This window comes from Xiphophorus hellerii, chromosome 4 (assembly GCF_003331165.1).
Source record: "Xiphophorus hellerii strain 12219 chromosome 4, Xiphophorus_hellerii-4.1, whole genome shotgun sequence".
Taxonomy (NCBI): domain Eukaryota; kingdom Metazoa; phylum Chordata; class Actinopteri; order Cyprinodontiformes; family Poeciliidae; genus Xiphophorus; species Xiphophorus hellerii.
The window spans coordinates 5,897,321-5,920,340 of record NC_045675.1 but is presented as its reverse complement, the minus strand read 5'-3'; the positions used below and the strand labels follow the sequence as shown (position 1 = coordinate 5,920,340).

Sequence of the window (23,020 nt, the reverse complement as noted above, 5' to 3'; positions counted from 1 at the left end):
TGTTCCTCTGTTATTCTGTTTGTGTCACTGTTGAAAGTCTTTTTTTTTTCTTTTCTTCTGTGACTGCAAACATTTCTTGATGTGGCATCTATATCTTTGTACCTTAATTATATCAATTAATAAAATGCCATTGGCTCTTTAGTTAATGTTCACAGAAAGATCTGTCCATAGTTAATGGAATAATATCAAACCTTCCCTGACATTTTTTTATTGTTGCCTTATTTGTGTGCTTGGTGATACTTGCTCTTGATTATTACTAACCATCTAAAAGCATTTGCTTTTAAGCAAGATAATTAATTTAATTAGTTACTCTACTGCTTATCTTTTTGTGTTTTGTTCTCATTAGAAGCCTGTCTCCCTTATTGGGGGAAGAAGAAATATAAATGTGAATACTTTCTAAGGATTTGTTCCCATTTATTGTAACTGTTACAATGTCCAGCATTATTCACACAGTTCAAGTAGTGTTGTGTACATTGCCAACATATTTACAGTGTACTCACCAGCTGTAAATGATAATTGTCTTACTAAAAACTTGATTGTTATTCACATTTTCAGCCACATCCAGGTTCATGAGTTCATGCTATTTCTTTTTTCTGTTTGCCTTCTGTTTTTTAGTTGCACTTTTGCATCATTTTAAGTATGCATGTCTGTTTGTTGGGTTGATGTTCGGACTGGTTGTGTCTGGGCCGGTGTCCCTCTTTCTGTTCACCTTTTCGCTGCACTAATCCTGAGTTTTGTGTGCAGTATTTGGGCTAAATTCTCTAATGGAGATAATTACAGAGGCTGGCCCGGGGAGCGGAGAAGGTGGGTTCTGCCCCTTATTTTGAGTGAGCTGCATGCTTCTCCAAGCCAGTCAATTACATCTTTCCCAGCATTTCCACCGTGTTTTCCTCTCATGTCAATCACTGTGTGCCTCATCAGAAGCCGTGAAAACTGAGTGTTTTGTCTGGTCAGTCATATTGTCATTTCTAATGACTTTCCTTATTTCAGTCTTATTTCACCTCATAAAGTGTTTGGCTTCATTTCTAAAACTAGCCTTACCACAGTTAAGTCGCAGAAAAATAATATAACTTTAGATTTAGGCTCTACATTAAGTTGGTGAATAACCCACCAGTTAGCCATCAAGATAAAAATAACTTTTAAATGCTGAATAATAATATTAGTGATCTACCATCTTTTGCTACTCCTTTCTGCTTCGTGCTCCTTCAGAGTACAAAATGTGGGGTTTGGCTGAATCTTGCTGTACTGTAACTGTTTTGAGAACAAGAGGACATGACTGCAGTAAAATAAAATAATAAACTAAGCTAAAGTCAAGGTTTTGTTCAGCAAGATAAAAGCAAGTGGTTATTTTGAATTCACCTCCCACATCTCAATTCCTGGAGGGATTTGGAGAACCGAGGAAAATGCTTGTTTACAAGACACACGCAAAAACATTCTTCAAAAGGTTTGGACCAATAAAACTATACAGGGGTATAGTTTTATGAATGTGCTTTGAGATTTCACTTTCTTGTATGTTTAATTCTGAAATGAATACCCTTTTTATATATACCCTTCATATAAAATCACAAAGGCCCATTTAAGTTTTTTCCCCAACAAACATCATCCTGATCTCCCAGACGTTAGGAAAATATTCTTGTATGGCATCTGAAGGATTTGTAACCATTAACTCTTTTCTGTCAGAAAATCCTGAAGGAAAATGTCTGACAATAAGTTTGTGAAGTTCAGCTCAGTCACACTGGGGTTCTGCAGGAGAACAATGATCCAAAGAACACCATCAAATCCAATTGTTCGGAAAAACAAAATGAAGCTTTTGGAGTGGCCTAGTCAAAGTTTGGATTTTAATCCAATTGAGTGTCATGATGTTAATGATGCCTTTCTTGTCTGAAAATACTGGGTCTAAATCAAAACCAATTATGGAAAGAAGAGAGGGTCGAAGTTCCTTCACAGCACCTGAAAAGAGAAACTGCTCTATATTACAAGCTAAATGCCATGACTGTTAGGCTTAAGATATAATTTCTTTTTTCCAGGTTGGTTTGGGTAGTTTTTTGTGTAAAAATTGAAATGGATGGATGCAGATTTAGAAAATCTGTAATTTGTTTGTGTGATTTTTGTCTGATATTAAAATTAACTTGATCTAAAATATTAAAACATAATCAGGGCACCATAAGCTCTTCATGCTGCAAAGGATCAAGAACCCATCTGTTCACACAGGAAAATGTTTTGTCTCTTACTATTTGTAAAACCTCTGATTATTATTGTAATAATGATGATAAAGTAATTATGAAAGTGTATTTTCTGCACAACACTGCATGCTTTTAATATCTTAGCTTTTTTTCACAATGAGTTTTGCAGTGTAGCCTCTAGGTGTCGCCAAATGGGCCTATAAAAGCATAGACGAATGTTCGGCAGCTTTGGCATTGCCATGAGGCTGTGCGCATTTCTGTTATCAGTTTATTATGTATTTAAACTTTAGCATGGAAAAGTGTTCAGCAAAGACAGAGTACACTGTTTGTACATTAGGCTCTGATGTTGGATTTTAGTCTTATAAACAGATCCATATTGGTAAATCCAAATATTTGCATTGAAATAACTGTACACAAATATATTTGCTGTACTTATATTTGATTGAGTCATATATAAGTCTCATTAGCTGTAACTTGAATTAAATAAAAATAAACCAACTCAGTGCCTTTAAAGCGATAGAAGTGTCCCTACATGGAAAATAATGTGGATGATACTGGATATGAACTCTTACATCAGTTAAACCAAAAAGCCCATGAAATTATCTCTATGACCCTCATTGGAAAAGCAATAATGTTTTTTTCCTTTGCCCTAACTCTTTTTTTTTTTTTCTTTCCAGTGGAGTACTATTCAAACCAAACGTATATACTCTATTTTAGGAAAATGTAGAGAGTTTACTGTAGAGTGATTGACAAGATGCAATGAGCCTCTTGAAAGCAGAGATCTGCCCAAGGCCTGTGAGGATTTTGTCAAATGCTTGAATGACTGCACTTTGGTTAAAGAAATAACATGAAGGTGGCAGCTGGAATCCTTGTTTTTTTTAGTTCTTTATCCTCATTGAAATAAGTAAATGAGGGAAGTGATACTGGCTGGCTGGAAAAGAGCAGAACACCTAGCAGAAATGCTGTGTTTATCCTGAGGATGTCAGACTACAGGTCGTAAAGGGTGATCCACATTTTCCACTGGATAAATGAGAACTGAATCATGGCAGTTATTGCTTTCACTTTCAATAAAGTACCAACGATTTTAGAAGACAGGTTTATATCTAAGGGAGGTGGAAGAGTCGTGTTTTGGAGGTGTGTAATAATTGCTAAGCCAGATTTATCACAACTGACACATGAAAGAGGATAAGAATATTTGAAAAAATGTAAGATTAGCTTCTTCATTAAACTTTTATTCTCTCGAACTTGTTTGCATCTCTTCAAGTGTTTGGCAGGCAGCCTTAATCTAAACATTATTTAGTGCCAGCTGTTTGCTGGTTCTGTAAAAGTCTAATGGCAGCAGATGCTCACACAAGACACAAATGACACTGTCCAAAATGCTAAAGGTCAAAGTTATGGAAGCACAGATGAAAAAGGGAGGAAAGAAGAAAACTGACATATGTCACACCTGATATTATCACAATATTTACCATTATTGACATTGCAAGATTCATTAATATTAAACAGCCCTTTCGCTAAGTGGCATTTATATTTAAGTAGACTGAATGGTGTTAGTTACCCGTATATGGATGGAGACATAAGTTGGATTGAATTGTTCCCCAGTCCTCATACCTTTTTTGTGTAAAAGTTTTACATTGTTGATTTTGATATTTTCAGGACATCCAAAAACTAAATGTACACAGGGCAAAAGTTAGCCCTGTGGTATATATGGTAACAATTGTTTACACACTGGGAATTTTTATAGCAATTAAGTTTTTATTACTGGTTTTAAGAAATAAGAATTTTACTTTTCATTTTTATACACATTAAATTGAGGTCTGTCAACAAAACTAACATCAGTTCTAAATTTACTTCCAGCCTGTAATTTTATGTGTCTATCAAACTGTGGCATTCATATGAATTTGTCTTTTATTTAAACTTGTTCTAATTTTAAATATGGCTGCACAAATGAACAGATATGCAATAGTAATTGTAAATGTTGCGATAAAAAAATGACTTGTGATAAATAAACTAATAATTAACATGTGTTGTAGTTCTACTTTGGGCTCAAAGTAAGCATAGAGCCCATATGATGAGTCTCACCAACCACTGGAAGAAATTACATAAAATCAAAGATATTTATCTGGACAATAAGGTTTTATTACAAAATAGTTTTCTGGCTGCGGTTTTTGCATTGAAGCAGTTTAACTGTAGCTTTAATGACTTGATGACCTCATAAACGCATACCTTTTAAAACAGTTTATGCTACATTAAATAATTTTCACAAAATGTAATGCAGACATAAAAAGATGCTTAAATACTTAGTAAAACTTTATTGCAGTCCATGCAATTTGCGATATGGATTTTGTCTACAGTAATATTACAATTATAAGTTTTTAATATATATAATGTAGCTATAGTATAGATTATTAATTATAGTATGGTAGGGTTGAGTAGCTTATCGTGGTGTAGAGTTTTGTGTAAAATTATCTAAATCAAAATATCTTCTTACTGTGAGATGAGAAATAAAACTGAGAGGTTAAGCTTTAGGCTTTTATTATGATTTTTTTTTTTCTACAATACTTGTATTTGTAAGAAATTATGATAGTAATCCTCCTGCATCCACCATTAGAGAATACATTATATTTGATATCTAGAAATAAAAGAAATTAAGGCACAATGTGTTGCTTTCAGTGGTGTTCAGAAATATTTTGAACATCATATTTTCAAAATATTTTCAGTTCATTCCTGACTAAAATACAGGTGTTATAGGAACACCTAAATAATTTGTAATAATTTCTGTGTTGTGCATTTAAACTTGTCTACACATAGAAAAGAAGACTGTCTTATTTATTTCAGATTTAAAGTTGGATTTACAGTTTAGTCTGTTTAGCTCAACATCCCTCCTGCCACTTTTTTTGAAGTTGATTCTAATATATGAAAGTACATGGAATTAATCCATCTCATTTTATATATGGTTATGCTTGACAAAAAAAGAACACTTTTCTTTTATGTTGACTCCTTGGTATAAACAGCAGTTGAGTGTTTTGCTGGTGGTGTGAGTGGTGCAGATCAGACACCTGACTCACATGCTGTCACATCTACCACTTCTATTTAGTATATAATAATTCAGCTGTGTATCACAGATGGTCAGGCTCTATGCATTTTAACAATACAGTAATATAAACACCATTTTCGCCTCATTGTTTTCTTTTGTTCATGTCATTTACTAACTACTATCGACGCTGTCCTTCCACTGACCTTGACTACTTTATGCTGCTAATGTGTAATGCCCTTACCAAGAGAGCCAAATGGATTCTTATGTGTGTGTGTGTGATAGTGTGCATTTTGTCCGTTTGGTTTGTCCTTTTATTTTTCTTATAATAATAGTCTCTGCCCTGTAATTTGTTTGTCTTGAGGTAGATAAATTCCCAAATGTTTCTATCCTCTGTACACAATGATGCTCGTAGCCCTGTGTGACATTTTAAACACAGCAGTTTGCAAGTAGTTTCCTGCTTTTTAAATTCCCATTGAGTCCAGTCCACTTGAGTGCTCTTTTTTTTTTGAGCACTTCTGATTGTGAGGGTGTTATTTGATAATTTTTTGCAGGGGCGCGTGCACCCCGAGCACTTGTGGACCAAAAGTCTTCAGTGATCAAACACAGCCCGACTGTGAAGAGAGAATCTCCCTCACCCCAGGGTCGGATCAACAACACAAGGTACTTGAAGCTTTTGTCACACCTCATCAGCAATCAGAGATGTTAGACAAAATAGGGATGACTGTAGTTCACTTCAAAAGCTGCAAAATAACCTAAAGACGTGTTTTGACCCAGTGAGAACCAGCAGTTTTTAAAGGAAGTGGTGCAAAGTGTTCTGGAAGGACAGGGCGTCGGCTGGCTTAACATGAAAAAGGTTCGCCGACTGCTGGAGAACGAGCAGCTCCGCGTCTTTGTGCTGAGTAAGCTGAACAGAGCCGTCCAGTCGGAGGAAGACGCCAGACAGGAGATCATACGTGATGTGGTGAGATGCTTGTTTTCTGCAAAATAGAAACTATTCATGAGTCGTGAACTTTTTCACATTTATTATTGTTTTGGTAGGTTAGTGATTCCATTTTCTAGTAAAAGATTGAACATTGCACTGCAAGTTGTTCAGAGCTCTGAATATTTTTGAAAAAGGTTTAGTAGTTTCAGTTGAAAGTAATTAAACTAGAAATGGGTAAAAAGGGAAGGTGAAGATAGGAACTAAATGTCAAATTTTATTTAGTGTTTTCAGAGGAAGAAGTTTAATGACAATTGTAGAAAATTATTTTTCAAACTTTTTCCCAATTAATCATTGATGGGTTATCATATGAAATCCAAATAACATGCATCTTATCTTATGGAAAGACCAAGGGGTATGAATACTTTTGCCAGAGACTTAATTTGCAGCAAATCAAATCTGAAGTTTGTTTCTGGAGGGCATGCAGTAGTGTATTTTTGAGGGCTGTGTTCTGTCTTTGTAATGATCTGGAGATTGTAAAATCCTAGTACCATTTTCATCCAGATGCAATGTGTTCTTTGATCCCAAAGTGACAAATACAATTCTTTTGTTTTAATCAGACCCAGTCCCCTCAACAATACAAAGAATATTCAAGTTTCTTTTATGTTTGATAAGAATATTACATTTCTATTTAGCAATAGTTTTTAGTGTATTTGTTTGCTGTTGTATGGGTCTGAAGAAATTTATTAACTCTCAAGTTATATTCACACAACTTGCATCAGAGTAGTTTTTCTAATTATTTATGAGTTGCTTGTGATGTCAAACCTTCAATAACCAGTTTATTTGTTTCCAGGAGGTGAACAGAAAAGTTTACAAAGGCATGCTGGACATCCTGAAGTGCACGGTTTCCAGTCTGGAGCATTCTTATACCAATGCTGGTCTTGGAGGAATGGCTAGTGTCTTCAGCCTGCTGGAAATAGCACGCACACATTATCAAACCAAAGGTATGCCCTAAAACTTAACAACTGCCTTTATAAAGTTTATACCTAATTGTGAGATTCATATGAAGTACTCTTAGAAGTGTATAAGATCCTGTGTCCAGGCTAACATCAGGGTGCTTGTAGTGTTTACTTGTCAGTGCGTTTGCTCTGCATATATTGATGCATGTCAATCTGTCTAAGGCATTAACTAAAGCTGTTCTTTGCTTTTTTTTTGTCAAATAATCTTTTTCTTCTTCCCATTTTAAACTTTTAACATACTTCCTTCTCCTGTGTTTGATGAACTTTGTCTTTGGCCCCTTAATTTTGGTAACTTGGTAGACCCGGAAAAGCGCAAGCGAAGTCCCACAGACAGTGCTGGCAGCCCGGGGAGTAAAGAGAGTCCTTCTGGTCGTATGGAGACAGCCAGACCTCAGGGCCTCCTGAATATCCCCCAGCTGCACCTGCCTCACCACACCACGGGCAAAGGAGCCCGCCATTTTGATACCCGAAGTCTGAACGAGGAGAACTTTATTGCCTCGATTGGTGTGTACACCACTCAAGCCTGGTTGCATGTGCACTGTAACCCCCCCTCTCCTTTCCCTGCCCCCCACCGTACAAGCTCATCAACCTTAAACTTCCCCCACCCTACTTCCAGCCGTCTCAGTGAAAGATCCCCCAGACAACAACCAACAGGTGTTATTATATTCCACACACTTTAACTGAATTTACTGTTGATAATCACGTAGAATGGCTAACCAGCTGAAATTTTATATTAAAATGGTTTGAATTAAATTAAAGATGTATAATAAATTAGTTTTGAAGTGTCTGGAATATGCATCCTGTTTCCAGCCTGGACTGTGTGTGTTTGTGGCCTTTTCCTTAAACATCTGTGAAGCTGTTTTCCTCCCATTCGGGGTTCTGTTGTTGGCCTATTAGCACCTTGAATGCATGTAGTTGTTTTGTTCTTGCAGTGTGAAAATCTGCAGTAGGGGACAAGGGAAAAGTAGAGTTATATACATCGATGGTCAAATCGGTGTTCGTCTGAGCCTTTACTGCAGGTTTCTTCAAGGTGTGCTGTAGAAAATGAACAAAAAAAACAGCTCCTTTTGCTATCAGCATGGAGGGTGGAAACAAAACTCCCCAGTAAACAGTCCCAGTATATAGAAAATTCCTACAACAGACTTGTTTTTTGGGCATATAGTCCTTGATTTTTCAAATAAAATTCTGGGTCTGTCTACAGGGGACTCCTCTCAGTTCGTCCACCCACACCTCTCCTACCCTCGCCCCTTTTTCTACCTGTTAAAAGTTGCACCTTCAATTCTACAGAATGCTGTGAGACTTGCATCTCAGCTTCTGCAACTACTCCATTCCACTCACTGGCTATCAACATCATCCCACGCTCTTTTTCCCAATCAGCCTCCTCATTTTCACCTTTGCTCTGGAAAGCCAGACACATGCGATGGATGAACGTAGACGGTCAGAGCCAAAGCTCTGTAACAGCACTGTGTGGCTCTCCAGGACTCTGTGTGGAGAGCTTGGGGTGTTTTGTAATGTTACCTAAGTAGATGTTGCATAACAAATCCAATATAGCCCTGTAACATTTTTTTTAAATATAATTTTGTCCTAAATGAATCAACACTACATGCCAACATTACAAAACACCTTTTTTTAGAAAGTAAAACATTTTAATGCTTCTTTTGTTTTGAGTTTGGTTTTAATGCTCACCCACCATACATGCCTTTTCAACCAGCTCTCTGACTCTCTCTCTGTCTTTCTCTCCTTGCTTGCAATGCATCTTGGGTAGAATTGTGGAGCAAGCACCAGGATAAGCAAAAAGCTATGGAAAAACAACAGAGTAAGAGACTTTTCACACACCAAAAAAAAAAAAAACTAACTTAAAAACTGGGGTGTTAAAGTGAATTTTTTTCAATCCCCTTATCTTTGCACTTTTTTTTTTTTACCTCTTCTCTCACTCTTGTATTTTTTTATGCGTGAAACAATAACCAGCAATAATCGAGATCCGAATGGACAACCCCTCCCCAAATTAGGGGTTATAGTGTCACTGTGTTTTAAATATTTGAGTATGCATTAAAAGTTGAAGTTGGATAGGATTAATTTAGGCTTAGATCATCATTTTTTTATTCTAAAAGAGTAAAGATGCATGTCACACTGTTAATATTTGTAAAAGCAAAAGAAAAGGTGAAAAACATACCTCATCCTTCTATCTGAGAATTATGCACAACTTGTGTTTTTATTATATAAGGCTAAAAACAGAATATAATGAAGGGAAAAAGTTACAATCTTTAGAATTGTTGAAGTACCTGACATAAAAATTACAGAAGCTTACCGTAACATTTATTGGCTTAAGCTGAAGCAAAGTGTATTCTTGTTTTATCATGTTCTTCTTTTTCCTCTCTTGCAATCATGCATCTAGATAAGCAGAAATGAATACCTGCTGCCCTGTCCTGCTCTTTTTAACTGTACTTTTTTCCAGTTTCAAGTGACTTGCTGTAACATTACAGCCAACTTCCCACAGTTTTCTGGTGCATTATGAATCGCTTTGCCAAAGTTAAATGTCACAAAAAAGTGAGAACTACACGGACCTGTATGGATGTACGTGTCGCCACATGTCCACCTTCAAAGATGATAAATAACAGTCACACTTGAAACAGAAAATGTCTCCTTTACCGACCATGAGTTTGTCTGCATGCCTAACTGCCTGTGTCTGTTTGTGGGGTTTTGGTGTAAATTGGGACACATTTGCAACACTGATTGAAAAATAATGTCTCGCTCTTGCACTTTTGTTTTCATTTGTAATGTTTTCTGAATTGCAATGTTTTCTGCTTTCTGTGCTTGCCTCTGTCTTCTCTCTCTGTCCTGTTAAGATGATCTTACTCTGAACCAGAGTAACTTGCACAGGAAGTTTTGAATTTTTTTTTATGAAATAAGCTTTCCTATTCTGTATAATTAGTAAAGAAAAATGCCTCCCTACACTTTAAAGCTAGTAGCAGCTTATATATTGGAAAGGAAAAGTTTTTCTCAAACTTCATAAAGCTGTTGTAATCGGGTGTACAGTGTACACACATAGTGAGATGTCTAAGCAGTCTTTGACCCCTCAAATGGATGTAGTGTCAGGGCTACTATGCTGTGCTGGCTTTGAGTAAGGCGGCTTTTTGTAAGGTAAGAACATCATGAAGCCACATGTGAAAACAGGCTGATAATTAGATCTAATTTGCAGGGGCTGAAGGGGCAAAGCAGCAGCGCCCGCAGGTGTCTGACGCAGAGGAGAAGAAATCACAGATCAGTGCTGATAGTGGACTCAGTGTCGCATCTGGTTCTCAGGTTTGTCCTCTAATTACTGCCGTGTGAAAACATATTAGTGATAAAATCTTGGATGTAATGTTATAGTACATTGGACTGTTTTAATTTGAGATTATAATTATAACCAGAATGCACCTTATTTAGAGGGATAGTTCACATTTTGCAACGGCTGATCTAATTTTTCTTCATTCCTTGTATAGAAGAGTGACACGGAGTCTGTAACCAGTTCAGAGCCGCCGATCCTCACAAGGAGCACCAGCCAGGACTCGGAGGCCAGCACAGTGGTAGGGCACGGCCAATTCGGATGACTTGCATTTTATTCTTTTTTATTATTTATTTTTTTATTAATCCATCTGGACATCAGGAATGCACTCATCATTCATCCAAAACATAAATACATGAAATGAGCCACTTGGTTTTATTTAAAATAATCATATTTTCCCATCAGTTGTTTCAATAATGTATTGTATTGATTATTACCACAATAACAATGCTGTCTGAATTGTGTATTTTGATATAGGCTTGAGCAAAAAAAAACCTAGAAAAAAATACTTTCTGTATATTAAATTGTTTTTTTTAGAATTTTTTATTTTTATTTTTTGTGACCGGAAATATTGTTAACCAGCCTTAATTGCTGTATTTTAGCCAGCTGACACAGTGCTGAGCAACAAGTGGGGGAGGGGTAGCACTGCTCTGTACTCCCATCAACCCAGAATAAACTCAGGACTTTTTGGCCCTTCTGCTGGCCTCTCAATTAAACTGTATGGTATGGAACATGTTAACTGCTACATTTCGATGAACCTTAATACTGATAACTGACACATGCCTGTGAATGAGCTGTGTAATAATTATTAAATCCTCTTCTTTAATATACTGTAGTTCCTAGATGCAATTTTTACTGTGTGTAGATTGCATCCAAAATATTGAATTTATTTTAAATTTAGCATATAAAATAAATTTAGGTGTTCGTTTTCTGTAACCCTCAAAAATGAGACATGATGCTTTTGTGGTATAAGAATGATCCATTGTATGTTGAATTAATTCCTTAATGCAGGTAAGGAAAATAAGTTTGAATTTTCAGATGGCTCATGTAATTAGAAAATATGCAAAACTCCCAAAGACACAGAGCTACAGTTTCATTAATAAAAAGCTGGACTAAATTGGAAAATACTGTGTTCTATTTACCTTTATTGCATTAAGTGAACAATGAATGTAAAAATTCAAAAGTCTACGTGCAAAACCTTTATTCATACTCTGAATTTTAACATTTTAGATTAGCAATAGCTCTGGCGAGACTCTTGGAGCCGACAGTGACCTGAGCAGCACAGCAGGAGATGGTCTTGGAGGGAGAGCTGCTCCTCATTTGAATCAGTCCAGAGGAACTCTGTCTGACAGCGAGATTGAAACCAATCCAGCCACAAGCTCAGTCTTCGTAAGTAAAAAAAACAACTTCCCAAAAAATACTGATTGCTTAAAATCCTCTCTGAGAGTCCTTAAACCTTGTTACTGCCATGTAGAATTGTCCAAAAACAATTAAATATATATCTGCATACATTTTCTCTTGTAAGTGCAAGCTGACATTGGACTTAAATTTTGTTTTACTTTTACTAAAAATAAACTCTGCAAGTACTAAACAATTCACCGACTGCCAAAAACATATATAAAATAAAAAATTTTTGAGTGATAATTTTAGCAAAGCAAACTGTGATAATTGTGCTTGCAGTTTGACAAACCTGGTCCTTTTCTTCTTCCATAGGGAAAAACTCACACTCTTAAACCAGGTGCAAAAGATCATTTACCTGCAATGATCAAAGGACCTCCTGTTCAACCGATGGAGGACATCAGTATGAGGATTTATCTGTTTGAAGGTTTGCTGGGTAGGTGCTGCTCTCTTGATTTCCGTTTTCTCTGTAAACTTGCTCTACAGATGACTTTATGCTTTTGAAGTTTCATGTCTACTGAAACAGCTCTGTTTCCTTTGAGTTTAAATTGTTCTGCTTTGCTGACATTGTGTATTTTGACTGGTATATATTTTTTTACATGCATTATTTTAAGGTTATTCTAAATTACCACAGCTATACACATTTTATTTAGATGTCTGTAAGTGAACAAGATGTCTTGAATATTTTAGTAATCATTGTTCAGCTCTACAACAGTTAAAATCTGTAATGGTAGAATATTACAGCATCATTTCCTGAGTCCTGGATTGTGTTTAAAACGCAAAATACTTGAAGGATTAATGTAGTACTGTCAACACAAACTCCAGGTCCATTATCTGTCCTTGTCTGTGAAAATGTCTGATGCAAACTTGAAGCTTTTAAGCGGTGTGTTAAAAATCACGCTCTGTATTAATCCTTGTCATGTTTCTGTGGTGTGCATCTCGGCTCGCTCAGCTCTCGTTTTTTTGCCATTAAACCCACTCACACCTCTTTGCCTAACCCCGGTGCTGCTCTCGCTGCTTTTTTCTCTTCTGCTGCTCATGGGAAATTTCTCCAGGGCGGGATAAGAGCTCCGTTTGGGATCAGCTAGAGGATGCGGCCATGGAAACCTTTTCTCTAAGTAGGGCTGATCTCTTGCCTTTGCCCCTTTTTTGTTATTTGTGTGTTGTGCTGGTGGAGTGTGTTTCTTTGCTTAGCTCATCTAGCTCTGTTCAGTCTTTTTATCTGATGAGAGTTTTACCTGTTCTCTAGTGAGGTGTAGATCTGTGCAAATAAGGGTGGGAAAATATGTTTTTTTAAAATATCAAAACAGAAAAAAAAGTCTGTCACACCTATCATCTTTCTGTATACATTGGCTACACACAAATTCTTTTATTTGTGTGTAGCCAAATAAAAGGCTACACACAATAAATTTATATCAATAATATAAATTTATTGATTTATATACTGCTTTACAAAAGTCAGAGAGCTAAAATGCTTCACAAAAATCAATAATAAACAAAGAAACAAAAACTAGAAATCTGGAATAAAATGTCCCATTTATATCTATATAATTATTAAAAGTCTTCCTGATTAAAAAGACCTTAAACTTTGTTCTAAAAAGGCCTAAGTCAGTGATTGAGGGTAGGTCCAGATGAATGTGAATTTCAGTCTGGGTGTTTTGTGTTCCTCAAATTACAATTCTTTTTATTTTTTTTCACCCCTCCAGGGGGTATTTTGTGGGCTCTAGTGTCCCTAATATGAAAATAGGCTGACAGGAAAGGGGGACGGAGAGGGGGGAAGACATGCGGCAAATGTCGTCGGGTCCGGGAGTCGAACCCGCGACAGCCGCGTCGAGGACTCTAGGCCTCCAAACATGGGTCGTGCTATCCCCTACGCCACCACGGCATGCCCCAAATTACAATTCTAAAAGAAAAATACATATCTTTAGAAATTTTATATTGAAATTGGCATACGATTTGAGTTGAACCAAGTTACCACCAAGAAGATTTGCTCACTTGAGAAACAAACTGTTTTCAGGTAAGGAGCGCTCCACCCTTTGGGATCAAGTGCAGTTCTGGGAGGACGCCTTCTTAGATGCTGTGATGTTGGAGCGCGAAGGAATGGGGATGGACCAGGGACCTCAGGAAATGATTGAAAGGTTTTCTTTTTTATTATTATTATTTTTTCACCATCCAAATGTGAGTTTTAAAACAGTTTTAATCCCTCTGTTTTTTGTGATAACTCAGATACTTGTCACTTGGAGAGCATGATCGCAAGCGTCTGGAGGACGATGAGGACAGACTCTTGGCCACCCTTCTGCACAACATGATTGCTTACATGCTAATGATGAAAGTATGACAGCCTGTTGCTCTGTTTAAGCAGCTGTAGTTTAATTTTTTTCTCTCTCCTTGAGATGAGTGGACCAGCATCCATGTAAATGTTTTCTGTTGATTTAGGTGAACAAAAATGACATCAGGAAGAAAGTGAGACGTTTGATGGGCAAATCTCACATCGGACTCACATACAGCCAAGAGATCAACGAGATACTGGACAAACTGGCCCATATGGTGAATATATCTTCCGCTTTTTTCATTTGACCTTTCTTAGTTTTTTGTAATTGATTTTTACCAATCCTATGTAGAATGGTCGTGAGCTGTCCATCAGGCCCAGTGGAAGTCGTCACATCAAGAAACAAACATTTGTTGTTCATGCTGGCACTGATACAACAGGAGACATCTTCTTTATGGAGGTAGGAAAAGGCTTTCATCAGTGCTGCATATCTCATGTTCTGTTCTTGTTTTTGCACTAACAAACGTTTACCAATGTTTAAAGGTTTGTGATGACTGTATAGTCCTGCGCAGCAACATCGGTACGGTTTATGAGCGCTGGTGGTACGAGAAGCTCATCAATATGACGTACTGCCCCAAGACCAAGGTGTTGTGTCTGTGGAGACGTAACGGCCAAGAGACGCAGCTCAACAAGTTCTATACCAAAAAGGTTTGCAACTGTGCATCATATGCTTTTGCAAACTTTAGGAGTTTGCAAAAGCAAAATCCTAAAGCCGCTTAAAAATTAAAGCAACTTTTCTCTGTTTGTTTCAGTGTCGCGAGCTCTACTACTGTGTCAAAGACAGCATGGAGAGAGCCGCAGCAAGACAGCAAAGCATTAAACCAGGTTGATACCTTTGAGATGACGGGGGCTCAGTCTATGTTGCCAACTCTTAATTTGACATTTAATTTATATCCTTTAAATTGTTAAAATAACTGATAATTTTATTCATAAAATTCTGAATTAGAATTTTACGATTCTAATTAAGTCATTCTAATCATTAATTAATTTTAATGATTAGAATTAAAAAAAAACACTACTGCAGGCTTAAAAAAAACATCAATTTAGGTATTTTTCAAATTCATCAGAAGTGTAGGAATGAAAATGAATGAAAAAATATTTTCTTAATCTCTCCATCCTTGCAGTTAATGCATGTTTGTAGTTGCACTTTAAAGGAGACATATTTTGCAAAATTCACGTTTTGCATGTTGTTGTTCTTCTATTTGGGTCTCAGCTGCTTCTAAAAATAGCCCAAGGGTTTAAAAAGTCCATAGAGATACAGCTGTTTTCTGACATTAAGATGATGTCTTTCGGTGTCCGAAAAACGAAGTGTTTGAAAACCTCCCAGTTGTTAAGTCACATTTTACAGGCACTGTGCTCTTACCTAGCAACCCAAGCGGAGCTCCAGCACATTTGGTCAGCTGGTTTTACCATTGTATGTTGTTTTCATTCCATTCGGAAACCACTTGCATTCTTAGTGGTTCTGCAGGGGGATGTACACTTGTTTAATTGCACATTTATGTGCAGTTGTTTTTACATGTGAATCTAATGTTGAGTTTAGTTAGAATCTAATGTTGATTTGGCGTGCCACGCCAAATCCAAATTGATAAGAGGTTCTAAAGTAGCTCATTCTGAAAGGAGCTCAAAATAGGCAGAACTGAGTAAACTAAAATCTTATCATCTCAGAATGATTTTGTGCACGAAAGTTAGTGAACATGTTCTGTATAGCCAATAGACCTATCCTCTCCTGTTGAAGGAAACATACTAGGTCACCTTTAAAAGTTATCTGATGAGGACTGAACTCTGCATTTTTTTTTGGTAAAATGTGTGAAATTTTACATTAGAAAAAAAACCCCGTCTGATCCTTGTGGTTAGAAAACCTCTCTCCATCCTTATCCTCAGGCCCGGAGCTTGGCGGTGAATTCCCCGTCCAGGACATGAAAACCGGTGAAGGTGGACTGCTTCAGGTTACGCTGGAAGGAATCAATCTGAAGTTCATGCACAGCCAGGTAGGAGGCCATTACCACAGCAGAGAAACTGCCTCTCATCTCACATAAGGGCATGAGAATAAAAACAATTACTCATGATGGCTCAGACTTCATCACGTTTTTCTGTTCCCATCTCTCCTTGTCTTTCCCGTTTGCCTTTGTAGCATTTCTTTTCATCCTGTGACGTCTTCCTCTATTGTCATTAAAAACTTTGATAAGAAACGTGACGTGTACTACGAATTTCAACGCATTTGATTGGCTGGTCCTGACGTGCGTTTTCCTCTAGAGGAAGAATTTCTGTTTGTGCTTTTGCTTTTTTGGATTAGCTCTTTTTTGTGTTTATGCATGCTTGACGTTCTCTAAAAAATGTTAACACATCCTGCCTCACAAGTTTCCGTCGACATCTGTGGTGCTCGGACCTCATGTTCATTTACTGTGTGGGAGGAAACGATGTGTTAATCTGTGTGTGTGTTGTGCAACAGTGATTAGACAGATGACCTTAAGCAAAGACTTTTCATTAATAATTGGCTATATTATAATAGCAACTTTTCATTTTAAGTTTGGACCCTTGAACATTGTCGTGTCGTCTTCACATCTGTGCGGGAAGCGGCAGTCTTGGCTTGTGTATTTGCTTAGCTGATTAAAGTGCAAACCAAGCTCATTTGATGCAAAGACCTGAAAGCTTAGGATCCAAATAAGGTCAACAGACATTTTTTACATCATCATCTCAAAGAAAACAACTAAAAACTCAGTTATCAACTTGATGCACATTTTGTCTAACTGCATTTTTTTTTCTCCCACTTTGGAACTCTTGATTATCTTTCTGTCCTGTATCTTATTAGAATGAAATGAAAGAAACTTTTTACTGTCACAAAATGCTGAAGGCAAACTCTTCCCAATGGCAGAGTGATCATAGCAGGCCAGTTCTACTGATCCCTCCATAACTAGGTGTAAAGAAGATGATGAAACAGAACATTTACATTTGTTGAATAATATTTTGCTCAAGCAAATTACTGAAGAAAACTTATCTGCAAACATTAAGATGTGCAGTATTTTTTTCTTTTAGATTTTCTGCCCCAAAGACATTTTTTGAGTTTTTTATTTAAAGCCCTCAAAGCCCAAAATTTAAACCCTTTTTTTCCCATTTGTGTCTGACAGCATTAATTTCTGCCGAGAAATCTGTGTGGAGGGTAGTTTGTTTTCATGAATGGGGCAACAGTGTACTTGACTCCAAGGTTGAACTAAACTGAAAGATCATTCTGTGGCTTATAAATCAAAGTGGAACCAAACAAGAACATGTTGATATGGACGTTTAACAAGGCTCCCCCTACACACACAGGGCCTTTCAAGAGCTTACAACACTTCTCAACTTTTTCATATTTTGACATGCTACAACCAGAAACTTCACTGTATTTTACTGGGATTTTTTGTGATAGACAAACACACAGTAATGTGTCTTTGTGACCTGAAAAACATAAAAAATGTTTTCACAGATAAAAATCTGACAATTGTTGGTGCGTAGGACAACAATTGCGTAGGACAATAATTCCCTTTTGTCCCTTTTGTTTTGTTGCTTTTAAATAAAATCCAGTGCAACCAGTTGCCTTCAGAAGCCACCTAAATGGTTTCTTCATGCAATGTGTCTGAGCTGCTGGGATTGAAGACTGGGAAGATTTAAGTATCCAGATGTGCAAAGCTGGTGAAGACATAACCTAAAAGTAATTTCCTCAAAAGGTGGTTCTACACAGGGATTACAAAGAAATACTCGCCACAATTTTCAGATATTTATTTGTGAGAAACTGGTATCCTTTACTTTCCACTCTACAAGTATGCACTTCCATACCCTCAATCACATAAAATTCCAATGCAATACCATGATGTTTGTGGTTTTTAAATTTTAAAAGTGACATCTACAAAGTACATTTACAAGACCTGTGTAAACACTATTAAAGTTTCTATCTCCTCTTTTAATTTTTTTTCAGGCTCTGGGCCTGATTTTTTCCTTTCCAAAGATTAAATTTATATGCTACTGTAGACAGTAACAATTTCAAGACAAACACATTTTTCTTGAAAAGAAATATCTGATGGAAGATTGGTGTATATTAAAGCTTACATTTGGACTCCGTTTTTCTTGTGTGTTTTGTCAAGTGTTTCTTTTGTTTTGTTTGTTTTTTTGTTTTTCCCCCACTGCTCAGAGTTGAGCTAAGATGACTTGTTCTGAGGTGATAAGGTGTCAGAGGCAACATCCTTCATGCTAGTGGGATTAGCGGTCTGCCCTCATGTTACCTGTTCTGCTGTTGTGAGTGAGTTATGTTGGTGCCAGCCGTTGTTGCTGGAGGAGGAGGCATGGAGGGCTCTGGGGGACTGAGATGTTTTAAAATCCAGGAAAACAAAGGTGAATCAATTTCTTAACACTCTAGTCAAACTTTATTCCTTTTTCTCTTATTCCTATTTGCTAGCTCTTGTGTTTGACTCTTCTTGTGGTGTTTTTTTATTTAAATCATTGGCTCTCAGATTCTTGATTTGAATCTTTACGAGGCTCCTGCAGATAGATAGCGCCCTCTCGGAGTGTCGTCGAGTGTTTGTGCTCTTCTGTCCGATAATAATCCAAACCATTTCTCTCCCATGCTCTCTCCCCCTGCAAGGAGCGGAAGGTACACAACCTCTGCTGTGTTTGCTTATTAGCAGTTACATCTTATTGGGTTCCTTTTGTTTCCTCTACCTGTTTTTCTTGCTTTCTATTTTTTTTTTTTTTTTTACTGTCGTAGTGTATGGCAAGTCTAATTTTGTGTCCTTGTCTCCATTTTGTATAGAACTTCCATGTATGCATCATATGGGCCATATTGCCATTATAAATTCTTCTTGTATATGAATAAGTACACGTTTTATACGTCTGATGCACTTCATTGACTAAACGAGTTACTCTGACTTACTGTTGAGCAGATTAAATGCATTTCTTCTCATTGCCCATGTATGCGTTTGACCATGGAAACTTCTCATAGTGTGTTTCTTTTCTTTTGGTAGCTGTTAAGCGCTTGCATTTCATGTGTAGTTGTTTTTATTTTACCTTTCATACTGAATGAAACGAGTTTAACACGGTTAATTTCTTTTAATTTCTAAATATGAAGTGTTTACTCTTCATCCGGTGTTGTTGAGTTAATAATGTTCTGTCTTGTTTTTGTTTGTTTTTGTTTGTTTTTAGGTTTTCATAGAGCTGAGTCACATTAAAAAGTGCAATACAGTGAAGGGAGTCTTTGTCCTGGAGGAATTTGGTAATTACACCATCTATTGATTCTAGGCCTGTACTCGGCACGGCAGTAACTCAGCTTCATGGCAAATTCACTGACGAGAGCTTAGATCGGCTTGCTAAATTGAATCATCATTCTGTTTTAGGAAGACTGAGGTTTTTGATATTTGCAGGTGGGGAAGAGGGAGTTGAATTTTATAGAGGATCTGACACAGAACAGTGTCAGAGTAGCACTTGATGTAGTTGATAAGAAGGAGTAGTGTCTGAAGATGTTTCTTCTGCTGTCTTCCACTGAATGTTTTTTATTTACAATCAAGGCAGGTGTCTTTAAAAACCTTAACATTTCTTTATAACCAGGTGGCAAAACCCTTTTTCAGACATAAGATGTTCGTTAAAGCAACAACATTCACTTATGACATCACAGATGCTCTGTTTCCATATTTTTCAATTCCCTAAATGTGTCATATTATCTTTAAAATTACTATAATTAGGCAAAACGCAACCCTGAATGGAAGCAGCAGGAAATCTCATTATTTTACTTGCACAATCTGGAGTTGCACTGATTGGACTATAACTGGCCTATACCGACTTTTCTGATCTGCCGATTTTATTTCAGAGACCTTTAGATTTAAGACTAAAACTACCTGTGCAAATCTTACTTAAATAAATTAACTTAATTACTAAAAACAAATTAATTGGTGTATTTAGTTCTTATTCATCTCTTTCTTGCAATTTCACTGCTTTTACATGTAGATTTTATTAAAGTTATGCGGTAAGCTTCCTAACAGTTATTAATGGCTATACCCAACTGTTTAAATCTGTTTTAAATAATTCCCTTTTCTGTAAAGAATTTTTTACTGGATAACTGAAGAGTGTTTTAGTTCCCCAAGTTTAAATGTAGGTGTCTTTGGTACCTGCAACTTTGTCAAAGCATAACACCTCGATTTCTCAGTATGAATTACAACACACAAAACAAAAACACAAATTGATAAAATGAGCTATAAATCAACAATCAGGACTGATCCAGGTAAAATTGCTTGGTTGATTGATTGTATCACTGATAAATGTTGCTGAGCATTCAGTTCCATAATCAAGAGGACTAAATTACTTTGCGCTTAAAAGGTAGCTCTAATAAAGATTCAGATTCTAAAGTAAAGGGAATCTTTACTTCAGAATCTGAGAAGCAGGATTAAACTTTACATTAAAGTCAAGCTGACGAGTGTACTGCAATGTAAGAAGGAAAACTGACACCTCAAAGCTGCTGTAAATTAGTGAATTATAATCAGAACAGCAAAAACTTACACAGAAGATCAAAGACTTTTAAAGCACTTCTGAGCTGCATTATGACACTACAAAGGGCTGTAAAAAACACTGATTAAACTTTCTTTCACCTTGACTTCAACAATAATTAGGTGCCAGATTTATCTTTTCTATTTTTTATAGGATCAGCTGATAGGAAACCAGATCAACCTTTGGTGTGCATTAATATTTATGGATCAAAACATAACACTGACGCGCATAGTTGCTGATTTATAAGGTGACCTACTTTGTCTAAAACAGAAAAAATATTAGATGAATCATTCTGATTTCAGCAGATGGCTGAATCATGAGGCATGTTTCCTGTGGCTGTTGGTAGACGGAGAGATGCTAGCAGCTTAGTGAAGTTGCTATCATCCATTTTCATACAGCCTGAGATGTTCCTCTGCAGACGCTTGTGAATTCTCCACCACAAGCTGCTAGAAAGCACACTCTGATCTGAGGCTTTACCGCCACAATTTGATTACCATAAATGAGTGAAGGCAAACAACTCCAGCACACAGAAGATTTCTTTGTTTCTTAGCAGCTCCGCAGAAAAAAGCAGCCGACGTTGCCACAGCAACTCGTGCAGTCAGACCAATAAAAAATCAGCAGCAGATAAATGAGTCTGTAATTTCAGTGAACTCCATACACACAGGAATAATAGTCACATATTTTAATAAATAATTTAATTTTATTCAAATTTATTACCATTTTTAAAGCATGGGACAATAAATCTATTTATAATCTTAATTTTATTTATTATTATTATTTTTTACGTTTTTCAGAATAATAAATCTGAGATAAAATGAGAATTGTTTTGCACCTATGACGGTCTCTATGTCCAGACAGTCGTGATCAACAGTTGGATTAGTTACAGCTCTGTTTATTTATGCAAGCTGGAGTTAAAACAGATGATTCAGTTCTGACAGAGCAGCACAGAAGAATCACAGGAGGTAGAAGTTGGATGTCTGGCTGAGTTACTGTCGTGCCTCTGTGCTGCTTTTGTAATGTTGCCCTCATCTTTGCCACTATGAAAACCTTCATTCTCCAGCAGGTAAAGTGTTGCCACCTTTCTTCTTCAAAAAAAACCAGCAAAAAAAACTAGATTCATGCGGATTATTTCCTTATTCCATCACTACGCTGATTATTTTTCACCATTTTTGTATAAATAAGTATTCCTCTCCTTCATTCATCACTTGCTATTTTTTTGCTTTGAACATCCATCCTGACATTATTCCTCATGTGGCCGTCGTTTGCTGAATGTCCGCCTCAGTATCTCAACCAGTTGGGATCTCAGGTGGGACGACTGCTTTACGGGGGTTGATTTTAAGGGATTTAGCATTTCCAAAATCCCCCGACATCTGTCCAGATCTCAGCCTCTTCATCTCTGCTCTGGGTTCACAGTTACTAATGAAAAGTCAGTCTGTCCTCTGGGCAGGGTCTTAGCCTCTTCTAGCTGCTCTTCTGTGGCAGCAGGTCACAGGGGAAAGCGTTAGAAAAAGGAGGTCGTCTTTCTATTTATTTCTTTTTGAATCATTCAAATCTTATAACTTCTACAGTCTGTTATAAGTAACTTGTGTGTTTTATTTGTCCATTTAGTGGGCCATGGATGTGTCACCAGCAGCCTGTTTGTCATTTTGATACCAGCTGCTTCTCTTTGAAAAGTAGCGAAGAGTAAAACATAATTTTCCCAAACAGTGCTCTCTTATCCTTGGCTTGAATTCTGTAAATTTATTCACAAGCTTTCTGTCTGTTGCGGTGTAACTTCTTGGTCCACTTCCCATTGTACACATAATTGAAATTCCAACCCTGTAACTTCCCTGAAGCTCTCAATCATGAACTCATCCAATTTCCTGCTGCCTTTGAATTCTATGTTTTGTCTCTTGCACCGACATAGTTCCTGAAACTAAAGAAGTGGTGATCCACAAGTACAAGACCCCCATGGTGAGTCCTCTTGTTCTGTCTTTAATCAGAGCTAGAAAGCTTTTTGCCGTTGTTTGAAGCATAATCTCCCTCTGCCTAGAGTATTTTAGGATGTATTGTGACTAAATATGGTGATGACTCAGCTGCCGTGGGTATGGTGATTAGTTTGTCATGTATGTCTCATACATGATAGTAAGAAAGAAATCCAATTGTTTAGGACAAAGAGGTACAATTTGGCAGTTTTTTTGGTAAAAAAAAACGGCCAAATATATATATATGAGTAAAAGCCTGAGGTATTACCAGGTTTTCAAACAAAAGTCCCCAGAAATAGTTGGTGAAATTATTAAATTTAGATGAAGAAACATCCAAAGAAA

The 23,020-nt window shown here is 36.9% G+C and overlaps 1 protein-coding gene across 28 annotated transcripts in view; it reads left to right on the top strand.

The window, feature by feature from the left end:
- madd (MAP-kinase activating death domain) overlaps window positions 1-23,020 on the top strand; it is a 50,876-nt gene that overhangs the window by 23,438 nt on the left and 4,418 nt on the right. For 3 of the 28 annotated variants that reach the window (XM_032560066.1, XM_032560076.1, XM_032560067.1), the window contains 21 exons: window positions 745-804; window positions 5,772-5,880; window positions 5,995-6,181; window positions 6,993-7,143; window positions 7,459-7,662; window positions 8,924-8,974; window positions 10,358-10,461; window positions 10,641-10,724; window positions 11,714-11,872; window positions 12,197-12,317; window positions 12,937-12,999; window positions 13,899-14,019; window positions 14,108-14,213; window positions 14,318-14,428; window positions 14,503-14,610; window positions 14,694-14,858; window positions 14,963-15,035; window positions 16,092-16,198; window positions 18,823-18,831; window positions 19,380-19,449; window positions 22,621-22,667. In XM_032560066.1, coding sequence (XP_032415957.1) covers window positions 745-804; window positions 5,772-5,880; window positions 5,995-6,181; window positions 6,993-7,143; window positions 7,459-7,662; window positions 8,924-8,974; window positions 10,358-10,461; window positions 10,641-10,724; window positions 11,714-11,872; window positions 12,197-12,317; window positions 12,937-12,999; window positions 13,899-14,019; window positions 14,108-14,213; window positions 14,318-14,428; window positions 14,503-14,610; window positions 14,694-14,858; window positions 14,963-15,035; window positions 16,092-16,198; window positions 18,823-18,831; window positions 19,380-19,449; window positions 22,621-22,667 — 2,210 coding nt within the window. The remainder of the gene's footprint in view (window positions 1-744; window positions 805-5,771; window positions 5,881-5,994; window positions 6,182-6,992; window positions 7,144-7,458; window positions 7,663-8,923; window positions 8,975-10,357; window positions 10,462-10,640; window positions 10,725-11,713; window positions 11,873-12,196; window positions 12,318-12,936; window positions 13,000-13,898; window positions 14,020-14,107; window positions 14,214-14,317; window positions 14,429-14,502; window positions 14,611-14,693; window positions 14,859-14,962; window positions 15,036-16,091; window positions 16,199-18,822; window positions 18,832-19,379; window positions 19,450-22,620; window positions 22,668-23,020) is intronic. The other 25 variants (XM_032560081.1, XM_032560077.1, XM_032560089.1 and 22 more) reach the window with 20 other exon arrangements.